The sequence below is a fragment of the Chionomys nivalis genome, chromosome 14 (assembly GCF_950005125.1).
Source record: "Chionomys nivalis chromosome 14, mChiNiv1.1, whole genome shotgun sequence".
Lineage (NCBI taxonomy): Eukaryota > Metazoa > Chordata > Mammalia > Rodentia > Cricetidae > Chionomys > Chionomys nivalis.
Genome location: NC_080099.1, coordinates 28,120,817 through 28,141,792, shown reverse-complemented (window position 1 = coordinate 28,141,792; position 20,976 = coordinate 28,120,817). Strand labels below are relative to the sequence as shown.

Here is a 20,976-nt window from a genome sequence, read left to right as displayed (position 1 = left end):
AAGGCCGTGAAGCCAGTGTGCCTCCAATAGGGCTCTCAAGCAGAGAATCGGCATGTGTTCAAAGAGAGGGGAAGTGTGTCTTACACTGAACGTCACTGTTTGTAGGACGTTTAGAGATGTGTGCTGGAGACTCCAGTGCTAATCTAGAGTCTGAGAAACAGAACTACCACGTGATGAGACCTTCAGAACCCTGCCCTGTACAAAAGTGCCTGCCCAAGTAAGGTCGGTCCAGGAGGAGCTAAAATCCAGTCCAGTTTGGATACCCTGCAGCTTCTAGCTAGGCCGTCTGTGCTCAAAGCAAGGTACATCTGTCTCTGCCGAGCCAAGTATCGGGAGAGCCACCTTCTGCGTGACTCCTAGGAGGAGCAGCTCTTTCCTTACAAGACAGCCATGGCTATGCCTCCAAGAGACAGTCTGAACCTGTGCAAAATCTAGGAAGTATTTAAGTGGATGGTGAAATGAAGTCATTTCCCACATAAAAGAAGTCAGTCTCTCTACTGAAAGAAAGCTTCCAGAGGGAATTTATGTCTGATGAACTTGAAAGAGGTGTGTGTGTGTGTGTGTGTGTGTGTGTGTGTGTGTGTGTGTGCGCGCGCGCGCACGCGCGCGCACGCGTATCTAGATAGACAGATTGATCTTTGGCATTAGAAAGAACAGGCATGGAGACTGGAGAGATGGCTCAGCAGTGTAGAACACTGGTTGTTCTTCCAGAGGTCCTGAGTTCAATTCCCAGCAACCACACGGTAGCTTGCAAACATCTGTAATGGGATCTGACTCCGTCTTCTGATGTGCATGAAGATAGAGCACTTATCCACATAAAATACATGAACAGAGAGAACAGGCAAAGATGGCCCATCTTACATGGGGTTTCTATTGCTGTGTACAGACTCCATGACCATAGCAACTCTTATAAAGGAAAGTATTTAATTAGAGCCAGCTTACAGCTTCAGAGGTTCAGTCCATTATCCTCATGGCGTGCAAGCAGACGTGGCGCTGGAGAGTTCTACATCTTAATTGGAAGGCAACGGGAAATGGGCTACGATACCGGGAGTAACTTAAGCTTAAGAGAACTCAAATCACCCCCGGAGTGACGTGTTTCCTTCACCAAGGCCATACCTACTCCAACAAAGCCTCATCTGACAGTGCCACTCCTAACAGCGCCACTCCCTTTGGGGGCCATTTACTTTCAAACCACCACACAGCCTCAAAGCCTCTTAACAATTCCTCAGCTCTTCAAGACCACAAATTAAATTGGTCCTGAAGTTAAATAAAGTACTTTTTTTTCCCCTAAAATTTTAAAAGAAAGCATTTTTTTTTCTACCAGTGTAGACCAGGCTGGCCCCAAGCTCACAAAGATCCACCTGTTTCTACATCCCAAGAGGTGGGATTGAAGGTGTGCGCCTCCACACCGGCCCGATCAGATTCCCAAAGCTTCGCGTGTGCCTCTTGTCGTGTGTGTGGTACATGTGAAGTAAGCAGCACAGTGTGGACTAAGCGCTTCTAACATACCTTGAGAAAAACTGAAGGAGACAAGGGTTGGTCTCTGTCCTTCGGTATTTATCAGCTTGGAAAAAAAAGAGCAATACTAACTACAAAATGAGAGCCCCAGCCATTTCTGGGATTAGTAGTTGGTTTTGCAGTCTTAATTTCAGTGCCAGGATATCATTCCCATTGGGTGCGGCCTGCAGCGTCTGCATGCTGTGAAACAGGGTTAATGAGCACGCACAGAGCTTCGCCCCCCCTGCTGCGTGCTAACCTCCTGCCTGCTCGCGTGCAAGTGGATACACCACATAGGTGATAAATGAGAGGAAAATCAACGAATGTGTCACAGCGATGCCGTTCTAGTGCATCTGACTCTATGCTCAGCCTCACAAGAGTGCTCGAAACCTCAGAAGCGTGTCTCCTGAGTTTTTACAGCACAGACTAAGATCAAAGACGGCTGGACCATGAATACCACCTTTGTTCTCCGTCGGTTTACCCGGTTTCCCGCTTCCCACATTGAAAGTCACCCCAAAGCAATCTTCATCTGCCAACTGCTGTGCCTGCTTCATCCACCACCCTGGCTGTCATCCATGTGTTGGTAGTTCAGTAAGCAAAGCCTCTTAATCTACCTTCTTCTCTACTCCCTTCCTGTCTCTTTGACCAAGGTCAGGCTTGGTTCCCCCCTTCCCCCATAGCCTATTCATAGCCCGCTGCTAATGCTAAGACTCCATGTTGAGTGGGTTAATATAAAGATGAATGCAATTCATACCCCACCTTGGAAGTTCCACATTGAATAAGGTGAATAAGTAGGTGAGTTGGGGTGAGAGAACAGGATGGGTGGGTGGATGGATGGATGGATGAGTGAATGGATGGATGAATGAATGGATGGATGGGTACATGGAATTAGGAAAAGAATGTGTATACAAATACCTTATGAAAGGACAGAACTAAAATTGATTTGAGTTCTGTGGGCAAGATATTCAGTGAGGGCCCCAGATTTCCTGCCTATAAAAATAAAGGTATAATTCCTACCTAGCCTGGGTGGCTGTAAAGATTAGTGTCTGTAAATTGCTTAGGGAAGTGCGTAGTTAAAACAACAACCCAAAGTGTGACCGTCATAAGTACAACAAAAGGTGATAAGTGACATAAGAGAAGTGCAAACAAAGAGGGTGGGGGTTCCCAGCACCTGCGGGAGGCCACCCATATGTGTGTGAGCTCTGCGCCTGCGCACAGGGCCTCTCCCAGCCTCCAGGTGATCTGCAGCCCAGCACACGCCTTGGCTGGGCAGAGCTGAGCAGCTTGGGGCCACAATCACAGACTCTGAGCTGAGCAAGTCCTGGGCGGTCAGACCTTTACAAGTGAAGCAGGTGTCACCTGCAGCTACTGTCCCACAGAGTGGCTTAAGAATGGAACCTGGGGAGGACCCCAGCTGTCAGGGAGTTGACAAGGCTGCCAGTGAGGAGTGAAGACCATTCCTCTCTCTAGAACTCGAGGACACCTCATCATGTCTCCGTCCACCTCCCTCCGGATGTCTAAAGTGAAGCGGTTTTCTTTCTTCTCCAGCTCGGAGGCCGAGAATGGTGTGGAGGACAGAAGGAAGAGCAGCAAGTCGCCAACAGCCCAGTCCCCTACCTCATCGGTGGAGGCCGAGTCCCCAGATCAGAAGAGAAGCCTCGGCCTGTGGTGAGTCTTCAGTGGATCCTTTGTTCTCAGACTGGTAGGGAGCGTTGTGGTTCTAGTTTTATGTTTGCCGTTAAGAGTGTGGCTCAACCTTGGCAAATCCTGCCCTAAGAAAGCATGCCCATGGTCTTTGCCCTGTCTTCTCCTGTTTTCCTAGCAGGATCTTTTCCTCCTGCTCCCTAGCCTCGCCAGAAAGGCTGCCTCTTTCTGGAAATGTTAATTTGCTGACTGAGGAAACCAGCGGGTCTGCTCTCAGTGCCGAATGCACCCAGTGTCTGCTTGGCCCCCACATAGGCACACCCAGCCCTCACGTTCCTGGAAGCCACAGGAAAGAGCAGAGGAGAACACATCCCAGGGTTCTGCAGAGCTGCTCGGGTCCTGAGACTGGGGCTGTGAAGGAGACCTGGTTCGACCGTGAGGTCAGAGGAGTGATGTAGTGTTTTAACACAGAGCTGTGGGCTCCATCACTCCCGGAGGCAGAAACTGCCGAGGGCAAGCTTAGAGATGTGTGTGGCCAGAGGGATAAATGTGCGAAGTTCTGTTGCTGTTGCTATTTTCTTTTTTTTTTTGTTTTTTTTTTTTTTTTTTTTTTTGTTTTTTGTACTGGGGAGCAAACCCGAGATTGAACACATTGCAATTGTTCTACCGCTGAGCTACATTCCCCAGTTCTAAATGTAGATTTTAGAACTCTCTACTAAGGGAGACTGCTCTCCTCCCTGTTATTATAACTGTTAGAACCTTTCACCTCTGCCAGGAGAAGTTACCCAAGCCCTACGTTTCCCCTTCATCCCCAGCTCCCCACCTGTATCTCCTTTCTAAATCAATGCCTGCATCGTAACTTCTCACCCAGATTTCCCTTTTCGGGTACCACTGCCAATTGTTTCTGTCTTCTCTGCTCACCCTGTTTGCAATATCTCCTCTTTCACCCCTTTTCTATAGCCGTTTCCTGGCAGAGCATCCTGCCCCACTCACCAAATGACTGTCCCCGACAAGAGGGCCATGCGTGTACCCTCCCAGTTCTTTCACTGTGACCGACTGGGGAGTCACCTTGCAGATGCTTGGCTTCATTCTGACTTCCCCCAGACTCCAAATGAGAACTGTGCGTGCATCGGTAGGAGATGTGGGAAACCACAGGGGCACGCAGTGGTGCAGAGGTCCCGGCACTGAACCTCTGCGCGTGATGTCTGGAAATTCTTAACCATTCGTGGGCCTTCACTTTGCACGGGGCTTTGGTCTTGCTTGTGGGCAGCTATAGGAAGTGAGAATAGCGTGACCGAGAAGGTGCAGGGAAGTCAGTATTATGCAAAGGAGCTTCCCATCTGCTCCACAGACCAGCCTCTGTACCACTGTATCTTTCAAGTTCTCAAAGAGAGAGCTGACCGTCTTACTGCATTTGCCTCCGATGCATAGTCCTTCAGAACACCTGCCTGCTGCCTTCTAATTCCATTAAAATGGATCAAACCAGCAGAAGTGATACGTTCCATCCTTGTTTTATTTGCTTGGGGGTTTCATTTGTTGTTGTCACTTTGTCTTCTTGATGTTTTGTTTGCTTTGAAATAGAGTCTCACTCTGTAGACCAGTCTGGTCTCGAACTCACAGAGATCCATTTGCCTCTGTCTCCCGAGTGCTGGGGTTAAAGGTTTGTGCCACCCCGCCCAGTGTCATTATTATTTTTGACTTTTGTAAAACTACTTATCTTTTCAGGTTGAGTATAGGCAAACTCAGAGTTTAAAAAAAAAAATCATAATAATCGCAGAATTCCCAGGGAACACATTAGCTAGCCCAGAGAGCTGAGAGTTCTCTTTCCTGAGATTTATGTATCACAAACCGCTGGAGGAAGCATGAACTTCGTACAGCCTGTGTTCTCATAGCAGAGAAAACCAGTGCCTACTGCCCGCCCAGCTTCCATACGTCTGTCCCTCTGTGGCATTTGAACTCATTTAGATTCCTACTAAATGTACTTTGAACCAAATCAGTCGTTTCAGTTTAAGAAACTGTAAAATAATAGGCATTCTGTATACTCTTTCCAGCCACTAGCAATAAAGCAACTACATAATGATAAAAGCGCATTTGCACGTCCATTCTAGAACTCATGCACACTTCCCACTTGGAGACGACTGCTCACAGCTGCAGGGTCGGAGATAACGTACAGACTCGCACATCTGCTTAAAGTGGGGAGCCCGGCTAAAAGCCACCTGCCACCACAATTCTGGAGTTCTGGCCTCTGCCTTTAACAGACAAGGGAAGATTTGGGCTTTAAGGTGGTGTCTGTCTGTCTGTCTGTGTGGTATGCCTCGTGGGCACGTGGTAGGGAGGGTTATCTGAGCCCATGTGTACACACTGAGAGACCAGAGGAGGAATTCACGTATCCTGTTTGCTCTCTCTCTCCCTCTTATTCCTTTAAACGGGGTCTCTCACTGAGCATGGAGCCCATCATATTCAGCTAGGCCAGTGGCAACAAACCCAGCAACGGCCCCCATTTAGCCGACCCAGTGCTGAGGTTACAGACGCACACAGACATGCCTGGCTTTTTACATGGGTGCTGGGGGATCCAGGATCAGGTCCTCATGGCTGAGTAGCGCTCACTCTTTACCAACTAAACCATCTTCACAAACCCCACTCTTGTTTTTGGACCATTCATTGTAACCCAGGGAGGCCTCACCTGCATTCCTTCCTGTCAGCCAAACTGCAAAAACGGGGAGATCTTTGGAAGAAGTGAGGAGTGTGGGCTAATGGGCCAGACAATGCCCCCTTTGATGACCTGGAGAGGCACTGTCAGTACAGGGGCTCCTCTGTGGAGCACCACCCTCTGTGGGTGGAGCACTTCCTTAGACAGCATTGCCCTCTGGGTCTTCTCAACAGGCGCTCACTCCCTACAGGGTGCTGTGAGCAGGACCAGAAAGCAGATATGAAATGAAACTGTCAGACCCCAATCAAGGCCTCAGGCCTTAGCCCTCCATGTGCTAGGATGGCAGACACAGACTACCATGCCCAGCGTGCACTACCTTTAACGAAAGGAAGAAAAAACAATGTTTGATACGTGTACCCACAAGCTCTCGAAGAGTAAAGACTATCTTGTATGCCTAAGGCCTTCAGCACAATGCTCCACTTAGTTAATTCTTATTAAATACTAATGGATTGTGAGATAAAAATATTCTTTGATTGAGCATCAGCTATAATTTTATTGGGTAATGGGCCTCAAGGACGCCTCTTCCTATTGATTTAAATGCTTTTGAACTGATAGAATTACTTTCACATCTCAAACGCCCTTTCTGCAGTTCATCGCAGCAGCCTGCTGAGATCATCCCGGTCACGTGATGTGCAAATGCCCTCGGTGTAGCGAGTTCTGATCTGTATCTAGAATTAAAAAACCAAATGTCAGTCTTTCTCATGACGTGGTACAGCAGTGAGGATTTATAATGCGTCGACATAAACAGTTCCTTGTGTAATCTGCGTGAGTTTTTTTTCCCCAGGTCAAAATCCAGTTTTGATGGTTCCTCTTTGACGGGCGATAAGAATGAGTGTAAAGCCGAGAGCAAGACTGACCCTAAGACAGAAAGAAAAAAGTCTTCGTCTTCCAGCCAGGTAATGAGGGACTGCAGTGTGTGTTGGCTCTGAGAGCTATGGTACCCTCAGAGCCAATGAAGAGTAAGAATGGATAAATGCGGTGCCCCACTAACCAAGGCCAGAGTAGGCACGGGGTTTCGAAAATGTGAAGGACAGATGGACGCTGCTCGTCCGGCTACCTGATTCCACAGCTGACCCATCAACACACACACACACACACACACACACACACACACACACGGAGAGGAGTATGCAAGACTGTGGGACCGTCAGGAGCCTGGCCGTCAGATGCTGGTATCTCTCAGATAATGTGATATCTGTGGTCTGACATCTCACAGAACAGGGGGATGCTGCATTTACACCCTTATGATAATACAGTCTCATCGGGAACCCACCACACAGAGAAGCGAGACTTATGAATACACGGGTCGCAACTCTGCTAAATTCACCCAAAGAGGTGACAAAGTCCACCTTTACTGGGGCCAGCTTGGGGGAGTTTGAGTTTTATTTGGGGTTTGGATTCTGGGAGTTGAACCCAAATCCTGTGTGCCAAGAACACACTCTGCTACTGAGCGAGACCCCTGACCCCAGTTTACCGCATCTCCCCTAAATGCATGCATACGTACCTTCTAAGAACTAAACAAAATCGTTGACACAGACATGAAACATAAGTATTTTTAATCCCCACAGCTACCCTACGAAGGTGTGCCATTATTAAAGGTCTGTTTTTGCCATCCCCCACGGGGGCCAGTCAGCAGTCAGATTATGTGCTTATTTGCTATGTTGATTTTTTTCTCTTCCTTTCTTTCTCCTCCACTCCTCACCTAACAATACTCTGCTGCCTGGGCTGCCCTTGAAATCATGACAGTTCTCTTGTTTTACTCTCCCAGCTGTTATAATAGAATATCTCCAACCCTTATTCTTTTCTTTTTGAGACATGTCTGCCCAGTATAGCCCAGGCTGACCTTAAATATGGGACCCTCCTCCTCCTGCCTTAGATTCCCTAATAACCCACATTACGGGTGCATGTCAACATGTACAACTCTTCTGGGGTATTTGAAATTAGGTGTCAGTCAGTGCTGTCTGTAACCATTAAAAAGAAAAACTGTGAAGTCCCTACCGTATAGGACATATAGCTTTCCATACAGGCTCCTAGGATGGAGAACCTGAACGGGGACCCTCATAGGAGGATATTCCAGAACTCTGATGCGAAATGAACGCATGGGAGGCAGAATGCATTAGTACACATTACATAAGATGTTTGTCTGTTAAATAGCTGACATGTCGGGGCCATCTGCCTTCTTAATGACCTGATCTAGAGTGTACTTTATGCCAGTATACGGTCTGGTTTTGCAGAGCACTGATGGTTCAGATAGCATCAAGGACCTGCTTACCAGAGTTCTTACCACAATATTCTCAGCCTATGGGGATTGAAGGGCCCTTTCATGGGGGTCACACGTCAGCCACCCTGCATATCAGATGTTTACATATGATTCATAACAGGATCAAAATTACAGTTATAAAGTAGCAATGAAATAATTTTATGGTAGGTGTGACCATATGAGGAAGTATATCAAAGATGGGGCGCATTAGGAAGGTTAAGAACCACTATCTTATCACATATTTTCTCAGGAGCATTCTAGAAGCAGAGCAACCTGTCTCTAAAGGACCTGAATATGTCTCTCAGTCACTGTGTGGCCGTGTTCCTTAGTAGCCCTGATTCACAATGTCCTAAGCCTGGAATGGGGGTGTTACCTACTTGGGTTGGGGCACAGATGATGCTTATGGTAACCATTTTGCTAGCTATAAATTTCTGGCCGTGTGTTACCTTCACAGTTATGGAGACAGGTGCAATTTGCAAGGAAACCATTTGCAGTGCTTCAGACCCGTGGGCCTTGAACTGCCCTGGAGTGCTAGGTCCTGCTCGTCTGCCTATGGCCTCATGTGCTTTCACGACCACATAGTACTGGTGGCCACATCTTGTCCCGTGTGGTGGGCTCTCCCAGTGTGTTACGCCATGTCAGTGTCCTTCTCAGGCAAGGAATTCTTTTGATGTCAGTCACAGAAAAAAGAAACTGAGGCCCAGGGGAGCTAAATGGTGAGGGCATGACCACGCACCAAGGCAGAAGTAGAGGCAAAGACTTCAAGCTCAGGGTGATTTGAGTGCAAAGCTTCTAAGTCATGAACTTTCCCCCAAGGTACTTAGGTGTGTATGTCTCTAGCACCTTCCCTGGTAAAGTCCTTAGATTGTCATCTCCTGCCTTATCAGGAGTACCTTTGCCCTGCTCTGATGCTAAGCTGGCCACCCAGCAAGGCGTTAATCATTAGAACGTGAACTTGTGTGATCCCGTGTCCCCTGTGTCTCACTGAAGGATTGAACTGGAAAATCAATTGGTTAAACTAAGGCTAAGATGTGTGATGGTTGAGAAAACTGTGGTGATGTTGCTGATGGCTGTGTTGTCCTCCTGCAGTACAAGGCCAACATGCACTTTCACAAGTTATTCCTTGACGTCCCGACTGAAGAGCCGCTGAGGCAAAGTAAGTCCCGCCTGTTACTGGCTTAAGTTACATGTTTAACATCTGTCTAAGGGAGCCGGAGACCTGGCTCAACAGTTCCAGAGGACTTGGGTTCAGTTCCTAGCCCTACATGGCGGCTCACAACTATCCATAACTCCAGTCCCAGGCCAACAGTGCCCTCTTCTGGCCTCCAAGGGCACTAGACATGAACATGGTACACAGATATACATGCAGACAATACATGCATACAGTTAAGATAGAAATAATATTTTGAAAAGTGTTTTTTTGAGTTGTCGAAACAGTTTAGGAAGAAGGAAAGCGCATTCCAGGGACGCAGTCGCCAAGAGACAAGTTTCTGGAAGGTATAGGCCATGTCCTGATGGGAGTGTCAGCTGCACTCAGCTTTCACTAGCAGCCTGGAGCATGGGACAGAAGGAACCCCCTGCTCTTGTGATACTGACGCATCCAGGCAGGGTCCACAGTGATGTCCTTGCCATTTCTAGGTATGCTGAAATGTCTGACTGAGGCATCCTGAGATTTGGGATAATCAGCCTGGGGCAGGAACGGCTGCCACAGAAGTCTAACAGGAAGCATTGTCCCTGGTCTACGGAAACATTCCTGCCTGTGTGGTGGGTGCCGAGCAGAGTGAGCACACCCAAGCAGCTTCCGGTCATACCTGGTTAGCATGTGACTCATCACAGGACCCACGATTTAACTCCAACCTCTCTTGGCGTATACTTGTTGAGTCAAGACTAGGTTCTGACATGAGCTGCTGGCAAAAGGTGTGGTCATGTGCTCTTTCCCCGTAAGACCATCTATTTCATCAGTGAGTCATTAGGATCTTGGCAAGAGAGGACCTGGAGTGCTTATCTTAGCATGCAGGTGACATACTGTTGCAGATAGAAGAGGCTTCTCAAACATCATTCTTGGCTTCTAGAGGGAGACTTGCCCTCCTCCCATTTCTGCTCTTAGGATGTCTCTAACACTTCGAATTGAAAAACACATTCTAGTCACTGTGACCTTACTATGCTAAAGATGACTCAAGAGCTAGGCACTCCTGAGTCCCACCCAGCACTCAAGACTACAGCAGGTTCTCGAGTTTGAGGCCAGCCAGGTCTAAATGCTGAACTCCAGGCTAGCCTGGACCACACAGCAACAACACCTTATCTTAAAAGAAAGAAAGAAAAAAATGATGGGGAAGCTCTGAAAAAAGAAGTGATAGTGCAGCCAAATGTGTCTTCACATATTGTAAGTGTGGAAACGGATAGCAAGAATTTAAAAAATGGGGAGCAATCTGTTACCTGCAGTGGATAAGAACATAGGAGTTATTCCCAAGGCAATGTCCTCCTCAAAGAAAGGAAGCCAAAAAGTTTTAATCTGGGAAACTGTACAAGCAGGAAATCACTTTGGGGGTGAGCATACTTCTGAGCATGCTCGTTTTAAGGTCACAGTTCAAGAAGGAAAGATGACAGGCACACTTTTGGGCATGCTTCAACCCAAATTCACAGGGCACACACTTGAAAGTTCAAGTGGTGGACCTGAAGGTTTTGGGGGTGCTCAGTCGGGGTCACAAAGATGGTGGACAGGAGCATCTCTGGTCATGCCGAGCTCTCTCCAGAAAGTTTTTTGGTGAAAAACAAACAAAATGACTAGAGCCAAACAAGGCAGGCAGGCCATTCTGAAGTTGCATTGAATGGATGTGTTGGCCCTGACAAGCTAGCAATGGAACTTTGGAGTGTGCATGACTATTTCGTCAGCAAAATACAGGCAAACTGTTGTTTGAGCTAGACCTCCTGGCAACAACTAGCAACAGTAGTTTGGTGAGATTCTAAACAATGCTGTTCCACCCGTCTGTCCCTTAGGCTTTACCTGTGCTCTCCAGAAAGAAATCCTGTACCAAGGCAAGCTCTTCGTGTCGGAGAACTGGATTTGTTTCCATTCCAAAGTCTTCGGAAAAGACACTAAGGTCGGTGCGTCTACAAGACAAGGTTAACACGGTATTTGCTACATGTCGCAAATAGAAATTACTTTAAATTTAACTATATTTTGACATCTTCATCGTGAGTCTGACTTTATACCCCGTTTCCTTTGTTGTGCTTCCCAATTCAACGGCTCTAAATGACCCCAGATGAGCCTTCCTTCCGCGAGTGCTTCTCCCACCCTTTGCCCTGAATCCCTATTACCCACGTGTCATCAGAGACACTAAAGTTGTTTCTGTGCATTTCTGGGGAAAGCATTCATTCAAAACCAAAACACGTAGCTGGGTGTGGTGGCTCAGCCCTATAATCCTAGCACAAGGACTTCTAGGAGTTTGACAGCAGTCTGGGCTATAATAAGTGAGTTCCAAGGAAGCCTAACCTACTATATATGACCCTGCCTCAAACAGTTACTCCACCCCGGGGAGGGGGGAAACCTTTTAAAACTTAACCATTTTTGCTATGATCATAGCAGTTACTAGGACAACAGGTTTGTAAATTAGTGTCTTAACTCTTGCCGGCACAAGGGACCTGGAACTCGAGTGTACAAGCCTTTGTCTGCAGAAGTCAGAGCCCCATGACCTCAAATATGCTCTGGTGTGGCTGCCCTGAATTCTCTGTTAAACACAAATTTGAGCTGAGATACAGGCCGGACACCCAGAGCTTGAGAACAGTTCCGTGATGAAGGAAGTGGCAGTTTCCTGAGACACAGCTTTCTAAAACTGTCCCATAAGCAAGAAAAAGGCCTTCAGTGTCTGTGAACTCTGGCTTCGTAGCACAGTTCCAGGCAGCCAGAGGTCAGAGGTCACCTTCCTGCTTTGCATGACCTCAGTGAGTTTCCACTTACTGTGCCTCGAGATTATGAATAAGCCATTTCATACCCATGAAGTAGCCAGTGATGAACTCTTTGATACTAATATACTATGTCTAAACATCCTCCCTATAGCCACTGGTAATCCTGTAAGGACCACTCGACAAATATGACGGATGTTCTCTATTGTGCTGATGTTAGCTCTGGAGGGAGCCTGCTTCATGTTGCTTTTTATATATGCTTATTGTACATTATTCTTAGGTATATTTTGAGTTGAGGCATTCTCTGAATTAATACAATACAAAATATTGTTCCACTGTAACTCTAGATTTCAGGATTATAAGAATTTGGTCATGGAGTCTGTAAGGGATCCGGTCCTGCTTCTCAGTGGGATCAACATGGGTCTGAATTCAGAGCGAACCCGTATCTATAAGCAGAGTCGCAGGAACTGAAGACATTCTGAATAAAGGATTTTTCTTTTTCAATAACATATAAGTTCTCAAAGGCAGTGAGTGAGCTTTGAGATAATGTGACTTAGCAGTGGTTTGAAAGTTCTGCTTCGACTTTAATGACAAAAAGAAGCTGAAAGGAGTGTCCCGGGTGGTTCAATACACGGGCTTCTTCTGTATAAGCTACATCTAATCTTCAGAGAGGGGACAGAATGAGAACCAGGACCAGGTTTGTCTATCTCTTCCCACCCCAAAGATGGTGTCAAAGAGGTTTGGGCTTTCAAGGTCTTGCAGAATTCCCTCAAGGGTCAACGGACCTCGGTCCAACATGATCTAATAAGATTAAGGGCTTCCAGTTTGGTCTCCAAAGGGACCTTTCTAAACGCCTACTCTGAAACACGTGTTACTGGTGCGGTGTTTTCAGATGGCGGTCAAATTAACAGGCGTATGTATGTCACGTTCCATCTTGTCTCATTGGAAGCCCACTCTGATTTGGCTCTGATTTTACAGTCATGGGACAGATGATTAAGATTCCTTCTGGCTCTCTTCTGCCCCAGAGAAGCCTGAACCTATTACCCTTGTCACTGTGTGCTGGGAAACCAAACTGGACTCGTTCTGATACCATCGTCATCTTAGTGGATCTCAAGTTCTACTTCTCCAGAGTTATCCCTTGCCCTTGAGAATGTTTGTGGGTGAAAACAATAGTTTTTAGAAAAGTGTCTAAGTGCGCTCGGTCCCTCATTCTTCCATCTTCCTTCCCAGAATGCCTCGGAGCAGAGGGATAACCCATCTCAGACACAAGTGTAAATGCAGATATTTAAAACTAAGAATTTGTTTTTATTCCTTCAAACTAACAGAACCAACACAAGGCCCTCCTCCTCCCCACTGACCCAGTGACTCAGAATGCGTGACATGTTTTTATAAAATACACGTTCAAGTAGGTGTGTGCACCTAGGCATCGAGTCAAATCATTATTTGGAAAACCATACCACTTGTGAGGGTTCACAGTGATATTATCACTTTCACTTGCCACAAAACAATGGCGGTCACTGTTCTCTGTGTCGTCTGGTGTATTCTTATATCATATGGGAGGAAGCGACTGTTTTGGATGAGATCAGTTCAGATTCCAACGTTCATAAGGTCTGATGTGCAGGACCTTGAATGAGCCATGTCTGTATGCCTCCGAACAGATTTCACGATCTGATATCAAAGCCTTACCTGATTGGCATAGTTAAATGGCAGCCTCACCTGATAACTAAGAATTGTTATTACTTCTGATTTGAGCCAGAAATGAACCTGTTGTTCATTTTGATTCCATGAGACAAATGAGGAACCTAGAGAAAGGTTTTGTTCAGCACTGAATGTCCTCCGCACCTTATCTTATTTAATTCAGAAAAAAACCTTCTGAGTATTAAGAAAGGCTATTGGTACTTGTAAATCTGGAGGGAGAAGCTTTGCATGGATGGCGTGTCAGGCTGAGCAGGTATGTAAATAGTACGGGACTAAATTCAGGTTCAAGACTTCTGTCCAGCCGGGTGGTGGTGGCGCACGCCTTTAATCCCAGTACTCGGGAGGCAGAGGCAGGCGGATCTCTGTGAGTTCGAGGCCAGCCTGGTCTACAAGAGCTAGTTCCAGGACAGGCACCAAAGCTACAGAGAAACCCTGTCTCGAAAAACCAAAAAAAAAAAAAAGACTTCTGTCCAGCATGTTTTCCCCACCCACATGTGTTCAGCCCCAAAACCGAGTCCGGAGCAGATCCCATAAGTGCTAGGCCTCCGTGCAGCCTTGAGCTCTGCTGCATGGACATCAGGGTAGATGCTGTGTTCTGTTACCTTGTCTAGAACGTCCCAGGCATGCCCTGTGGCTTTAGAAACCCCAGTCTGAACAGCTCAGTGATGTCCCCACCGCTCCCAGCTTCACTCTTCCTCCTGAAACCCGCTGCTTCAGGTGTAGATCTGAAACGCTGTGTCAGGTCTGAGCTGGCGTTGACTGGATGGTTCTGTTTCAGATCTCTATCCCCGCCTTCTCGGTCACCCTGATAAAGAAAACCAAAACTGCCCTTCTGGTGCCAAATGCCCTGATCATCGCGACAGTGACAGACAGGGTGAGTACAGCAGCACGGGGCGACCTTTGCGTTGTCTGTTGTTGTTTTCTTCTCCTTCGCTTGCTACTCTTGATCTTGTGAGGCTCTGTTATAATTAATGCGTTTCAATAGCAAATTTGCAGGAACATCAGCGTAGACAAACACTAAACATGCATCGTGCCTAGGACAACTCTGAAAAGTATGTCGGATGCGTGGAACCTACTGTGTGCTAACAGAGTTCCCCTCGCCATCCAGTTGACACCAATAAAAGATTTATTCTTTAAACACAGACGCAGAAGCCTGGCAAGATGGCTTCGTGGGTAAGAGTGCTAACTGTGCAAGCCTAACAGCTCGCATTCAGTCCCCAGATCCCAAAATGGAAAGAGAGAACTCCCAAACACAGTGCTTTGACCTCTACATGTGTACACTGTAGTATGCATATGTCCACGCATGTATCATACACACATATACATGCTTGTAATAATAATAATAGATTAAAACTAAGTTTAAAAGGGAAAAGGAAATAAAAGCTTGGACTTGGTGTGGTGGTCCATGCCTTTCATCCCGGCACTCTGCGAGTTCAAAGTTAGCCTGGTCTAAATCACAAGTTCCAGAACAGCCAGGGCTACAGAGAGAGGCCTTGTGTTAAAAACAGAAACAAACAAGAGAAAGAGAGAGAGAGAGAGAGAGAGAGAGAGAGAGAGAGAGAGAGAGAAACCTGGGCTAGTGCAGCGGCTCAGCAAGTAAAGGGACTGACAAAGCCTAACAGCCTAAGTTTGGTCCACAATCACAGGTGACAGGCACATGCACACATGCACTCGAGCATACATGTGCATGCACACACACATTAAATGAATTAATTTGAGATTTTTTTCTAATCCAAATGTGAGCCAGGCGTGCCACCAAGCCTAAAGATCTGAGTTCCATGCCCAGGACCCAGGTGATGGGAGAGAACTGAGTCCAGCACGTTATCCTCTGAACATGCAGCACAACATGCGCACACACACACATTACATGCTCGCACACAATGCTCATATGCACACACACATGCTCACACACACATGCTCACACATACATGCTCACATATACACATGCTCATACACACATACATACATTCATATGCACACACATGCTCACACATACACATGCTCACACACATGCTCATATGTACATACATAGACACACGTACACACACACACACACACACACAGCTTCTCTTCTGTTCCAAGGTGCTGGACTAACTCCTGAACTAGGCTGCCCTGAACACGTACAGCCAGAAACATTTCCATTTAGACGTTTGTTTCACCTATTCTTTCTGTGAAAGCGTAAAGGCTACTTTGAACTTCTGTACTAGATAACTGAGTATGAGTGAGAAAGGAAAAAAAACAGCTATTCTGGCCAAGTGTGCACATCTCTAATCTCTGTACTTAGGAGCTAACTCAGGAGAATCATAAGTTTGAAGCCAGACTGGATTATGTAGTAGGTTAGACAAATGTTATAGATAGAGAGATAGATAGATAGATAGATAGATAGATAGATAGATAGATAGATAGATAGATAGATAGATAGATGATAGATAGATCGATAGATCGATGATAGATAGATAGTAGATAGATAGATAGATAGATAGATAGATAGATAGATAGATAGATAGATAGATAGAGATTCTTATAAGCTAGAAAACAAATTAACATGCTTTTTTTTTTTCAATACAAATAGCTACCAAGCACTTACTCTTTGCCAGGTGTAGCGCACCACTCCCGTCTGCGCTCTGTGCGCGACCATACAGTTCATGAACTGGGCAAGGGACTGGAGATTGAAACACACAAACACACAGAGACAGAGACACAGGTCATCCTTGAAACAGGAATGCCTTCCCTATTGTGTACCAGAGCCACTTAAATAGAGATCCTTAACTGATAGCCACGTCCCAGCCAAATGCACCAGAAACCACTCTCCTGCCATCAGGAACTCCTGAGGGTCTCGTGCTCAGAGCAGCTGCAAGCATTACAGGATCTGGAGGGGTTCACAGCTCCCAACAGCCAGGTGTACATTAAGGGCTTTCTCTGTTTTCTGATTTATTTGTACGCACCCCATACGGAAAGCGTGCTTGAGCGATTTCCCATTGTTAACTCTAATATTATCTAATAGTTTCAGAGCTAGCTCTGCACCTAGATCTGTCCAGTAGCTGGAGCCCACAGTGCCCTTACTCTGGAATGCAGTGATACTGACTTGGAGATTGCATCACTCGGTAGCCAATGAGAGGAATTGGTCAAACTCAGTCTGAAAAGACTCCATGACACACCCATGAGAAAATCGCAGCTTTTCAAATCTTGTAGATGTACCATTTACACAGACGTGAAATCTTTCCATATGTCGTTTGCTTCCAAAATATTTGGCTAGCTTTGATTTTAATTCTTTCCTCCATAACTCACAAGCATCAGGGTCAGGGGGGTGAATCTCGATATGAGTTCAAGGAAGAACCTGGAATTCACAGGAACAAGAGCAACCCTGTTAGAGCTGCTGGGACGTTTACTCCAGAAATCTAGGTCAGAGCAGAAAAAACAGGCCTCCTCCAGGATGCACAAAATACCTTCAGAAACAAAATGCTTTAGAGGGGAGGGGGCTTTGGAGGACCCAGCCTGTATCACCAGCCTTGCCTCAGTGCCCTGCCCTCCCATCTCTGTTTTTAGGGGGCACCCATGTCATCCTTTGGGAGCCTTCATTTTGCTCCATTTTTTAAAATTATGGTTAAATTGAGTTTTGAGGTTTTATACTGTGATATGTGGGGTATAAGGAGCTGGAGGTATGCCGGGCGGTGGTGGTGCACGCCTTTAATCCCAGCACTTGGGAGGCAGAGGCAGGCGGATCTCTGTGAGTTCGAGACCAGCCTGGTCTACAAGAGCTAGTTCCAGGACAGGCTCCAAAACCACAGAGAAACCCTGTCTCCAACAAAAAAAAAAAAAAAAGGAGCTGGAGGTGTGGCTCCGTTGGGAGAGTGCTTTGTCTAGCAGCGTGAAACCCTGGGTTCAGTCCCCAGCATCATGTAGACCGGAATGGTGGTGGCCACCTGTGATCTCTGCACTTGAAGAGGGTGGAGGCAGAACTATCAAGAGTTCAAGATCATCTTCAGCTGATAGCGAGTTTAATACCAGCCTGGGTCACATGAGACCCTGCCTCCCCAAGGGAAAAAAAAAAGACACATGGGGAATGTACTTGTTTTATTCAAGAAAGAAAATAAAAAATTGAATGTTCAGGTGAAAAAAAACGAGGTTATATAATTGAAGTGAAGGTCTTTGTCATTTGAAAATATAAACGCTAAGGGCCAAAAAGATGGCTCGGCTGGTAAAGGCATGTCTTTACCACAAATCCTTAAGACCACATGGTGAAAAGAATTGTCCTCTGATTTCCACAGGGACACCATGGCACACATGTGAGCATGCATGTACACACATATACACTAAATGTAATTTTAAAATTTATATAAGAAAACGCAAACCCTACATGACGAGTACGTTTTGAACTCTAAACTCTTGATTGCACTTCATTTTCCAGTACATATTCGTTTCCCTGCTCTCCAGAGACTCAACATACAAACTGCTCAAATCTGTGTGTGGACACTTGGAGGTACGTGCGACGTCAGAACTCTATGCCTTCTTTCTTCAGTATTTCTTAACATCTGTAGTTGATCTGGGTTTTCATTTTGTTCCTGTGCTTTCAGAACACCAGTGTCGGTAACAGCCCCAACCCATCTTCTATTGGAAATAGTTTCGAGACAGTTCGCCCTTCGTCTCTGCCTCTGGTAAGCTGACCCGAGACTGATCTAAATGCATGAGCCAAGGATGGAGCCACAGTACCCTGTGCGCACACCACAGTCAGGGCTTGGAAGAACTCCTGACCAGTGTAGTTGGGGACAACGGCAGAGCACAGCTTGTCTCCCCAGAAGCAGAGGAACCAGAGGAGACCACTAACTTTTTTTCTAGTAATCTACAGGTTGTTCTATACAGAGAAGAAATGTGGTCGCGAGACTGAAGGTGCATAAGATCTTGCTTCGTTTGCTTATCAGCTTTGTTGTGTGTGGTGCTGGGGTGAGGGGGTCAAACCCAGGGCCTCACACATACTCGCCAAGCATTCTCCACTAAGCCGCGTTCCAGACACAATGCTCCTTTAAAGAAACTCACACATCTCTTTGAGGCAGGCTCAGCTCACAAAGGTCTGTGCAGGGTACCATATTGTGTACACTATCAGAAACCAGGGAAAATTAGAACCAGTTCTTGCCTTCAGAGACTTCAACTTAGGAAAAATGAGGCAAAATCAGAAATGAGTAGGCAAAGCTGTTATGCTCCGATGGCAGGTAGAGCTATTAGGGTTCTCTTGGACTTCGTAGACCACTGCGAAACCTCCAGTGGTATCTCCCATTTGTACGCGATACTGATCAATAATAGAATTTTGTTTTTCCAGGAGAGGTCTAACAAAATCGTATAAACCATTGACCCCACACTGATTATTGATAAATGTTTGCCTTGAGCCAAGCAATACAAACTCATAGTTTCAGCTAGGTGGTGGTGGCGCACTCCTTTAATCCCACCACTTAGGAAGTAGAGGCAGGTGGATCTCTGAGTTTGAGGCCAGCTTGGTCTACAGAGTGAGTTCCGGCCAGAGCTATACAGAGAAACCCTGTCTTTAAAAAGTAAAAATAAAAATAAAAAACCCATAGTTTCAACATCTATGAATCTTTTTTTGCATTTTGAAAAGCTAGTAATTAAAACATGTTCACATAAAAATTTGAACAATAAAGTTTATCTTGATGTGGTGGCATATACCTATAATCCCAGTACTTGGGGAGCTAAAACAAGAGGATTGCTGTGAGTTTTAGGCCAGACAGGGCTACACAGGCCATGCTAGAAATACATAGCAAAACCTTGTCTCAAAAGCAAAAAGAAATGTTTATAGCAGTATTTTTCATAACAGCCCCAAAGTAGAACAAAACCCTGATGTCCTTTAGCTAATTAACGGAAGGTCTTTAATATAGTATACAATGGAGTATTTACCCTTCATAAAAAGGAACTGAAGTGCTGATACATGCTACCACACGGATGGACCTTAATATCGTTATGACAAAAACAAACACAAGAGGCTATGTGTCCCATGACTGCATTTCCTGAGGCTTCTCAAATTAGAGGGGATTTCCATCCTCTTCAGTCATCATGATGATCCACAGCCCTGGGCGGTACCAAGTACACACAAGATGCCTTAGAATTCAGCAAACACGGTGTCCAGCCTGAGCCCACCCAGCTGGGGTCTATCCTCAGGCAAGTTCCTTCCCATCTGAGCCACTTCTTTCATCCACTGAAATGCTAGCCTCGCCTCATGGGTGGGCGAGTCACTGGATCCCTGTGTGCCAGGCATTTTGCACGCTGCCCCACGCACATTGAGCCTGTATGATTAAGTTGAAGAGACTCGGGTTCTTCACTTTTCAAACTGGGCTGTAGCACAAAGCCATGGAACATGTCCCCAGCACCAAACAAAGCAGGCATGGTGGCTCATACCGGTAGGGGTTGAGGCAGGAGGGTCCAAGGTTAAAGGCCATTCTCAGTTTACATTGAGACTTTGAGACCAGCCTGATATAGATGGAGACCCTCTCTCCAAGAGCTAAATTAAGTATAAATCATTCAATCAAATTTTCAGCTTTCTTTCCCCTATACATCATTGTAAGGAATCTAATGAATGTTGAGGTGACCCAAAGACAGCAAACTCAAACACAAAAGATGCTCGTTTGCTTACCAGATGAGTATTTCCACAGTTGGCTGCTAAACTGTTAAGAGCTCAGCCTAATTCTGCCTTTGCCAGGGCCAGCTGGGAACACCAAGTGTCTCCTTAGTCTTAAACACTTCAAGGAAGCCAATAGAATACAAATTAAAACGCCTCTGCTGGGTGACCTTTTCTCCCTGTCCACTTCCTGTCCCCTGGACCATAGCCAACCCTGATCGGATCTAACTTTAAAGGTTGCAGCCTTTTTTTCAGTCTGATTTGCTGGCAGTGATTTTTTTTTTCCTTTCCTGTGCCCACTGTCATTTTTTTTAATTATAATTTGCAATACTTTTGTCTACATATTTGAATGGGTTTAAGCTGTCTGTCCACTCTGCTTCTCTCACGCTGTCTGCGGCAGTCAGATTCTTCGGTGCCCAGTGCTCCTGAGATTCTCAGTCTGCCACTGGCAGCTTCTCAGTCTCTTACCAGCCATCCAGTGCTTTCTCTAGGTATTTGTTTCTACCCAGCGTGTGCTATTTGTTAATAGAATTCTAACCATGCAGAAGAGTCTCAGTTTCCGTAACCAGATACTCCCAGGTTAGGAAAATCCTAGTGGGTGTGGTAACCCATGCTTCATTTCCATATTTTATGGGTCAGGCC

The 20,976-nt window shown here is 46.1% G+C and overlaps 1 protein-coding gene across 1 annotated transcript in view; it reads left to right on the top strand.

Moving 5' to 3' along the window:
• Positions 1 to 20,976, top strand: part of Gramd2b (GRAM domain containing 2B) — a 61,181-nt gene that overhangs the window by 31,132 nt on the left and 9,073 nt on the right. Inside the window, exons 2-8 of the mRNA XM_057789122.1 lie at positions 3,046 to 3,165; positions 6,636 to 6,747; positions 9,201 to 9,267; positions 11,109 to 11,212; positions 14,491 to 14,586; positions 18,121 to 18,192; positions 18,287 to 18,367. Coding sequence (XP_057645105.1) covers positions 3,046 to 3,165; positions 6,636 to 6,747; positions 9,201 to 9,267; positions 11,109 to 11,212; positions 14,491 to 14,586; positions 18,121 to 18,192; positions 18,287 to 18,367 — 652 coding nt within the window. The remainder of the gene's footprint in view (positions 1 to 3,045; positions 3,166 to 6,635; positions 6,748 to 9,200; positions 9,268 to 11,108; positions 11,213 to 14,490; positions 14,587 to 18,120; positions 18,193 to 18,286; positions 18,368 to 20,976) is intronic.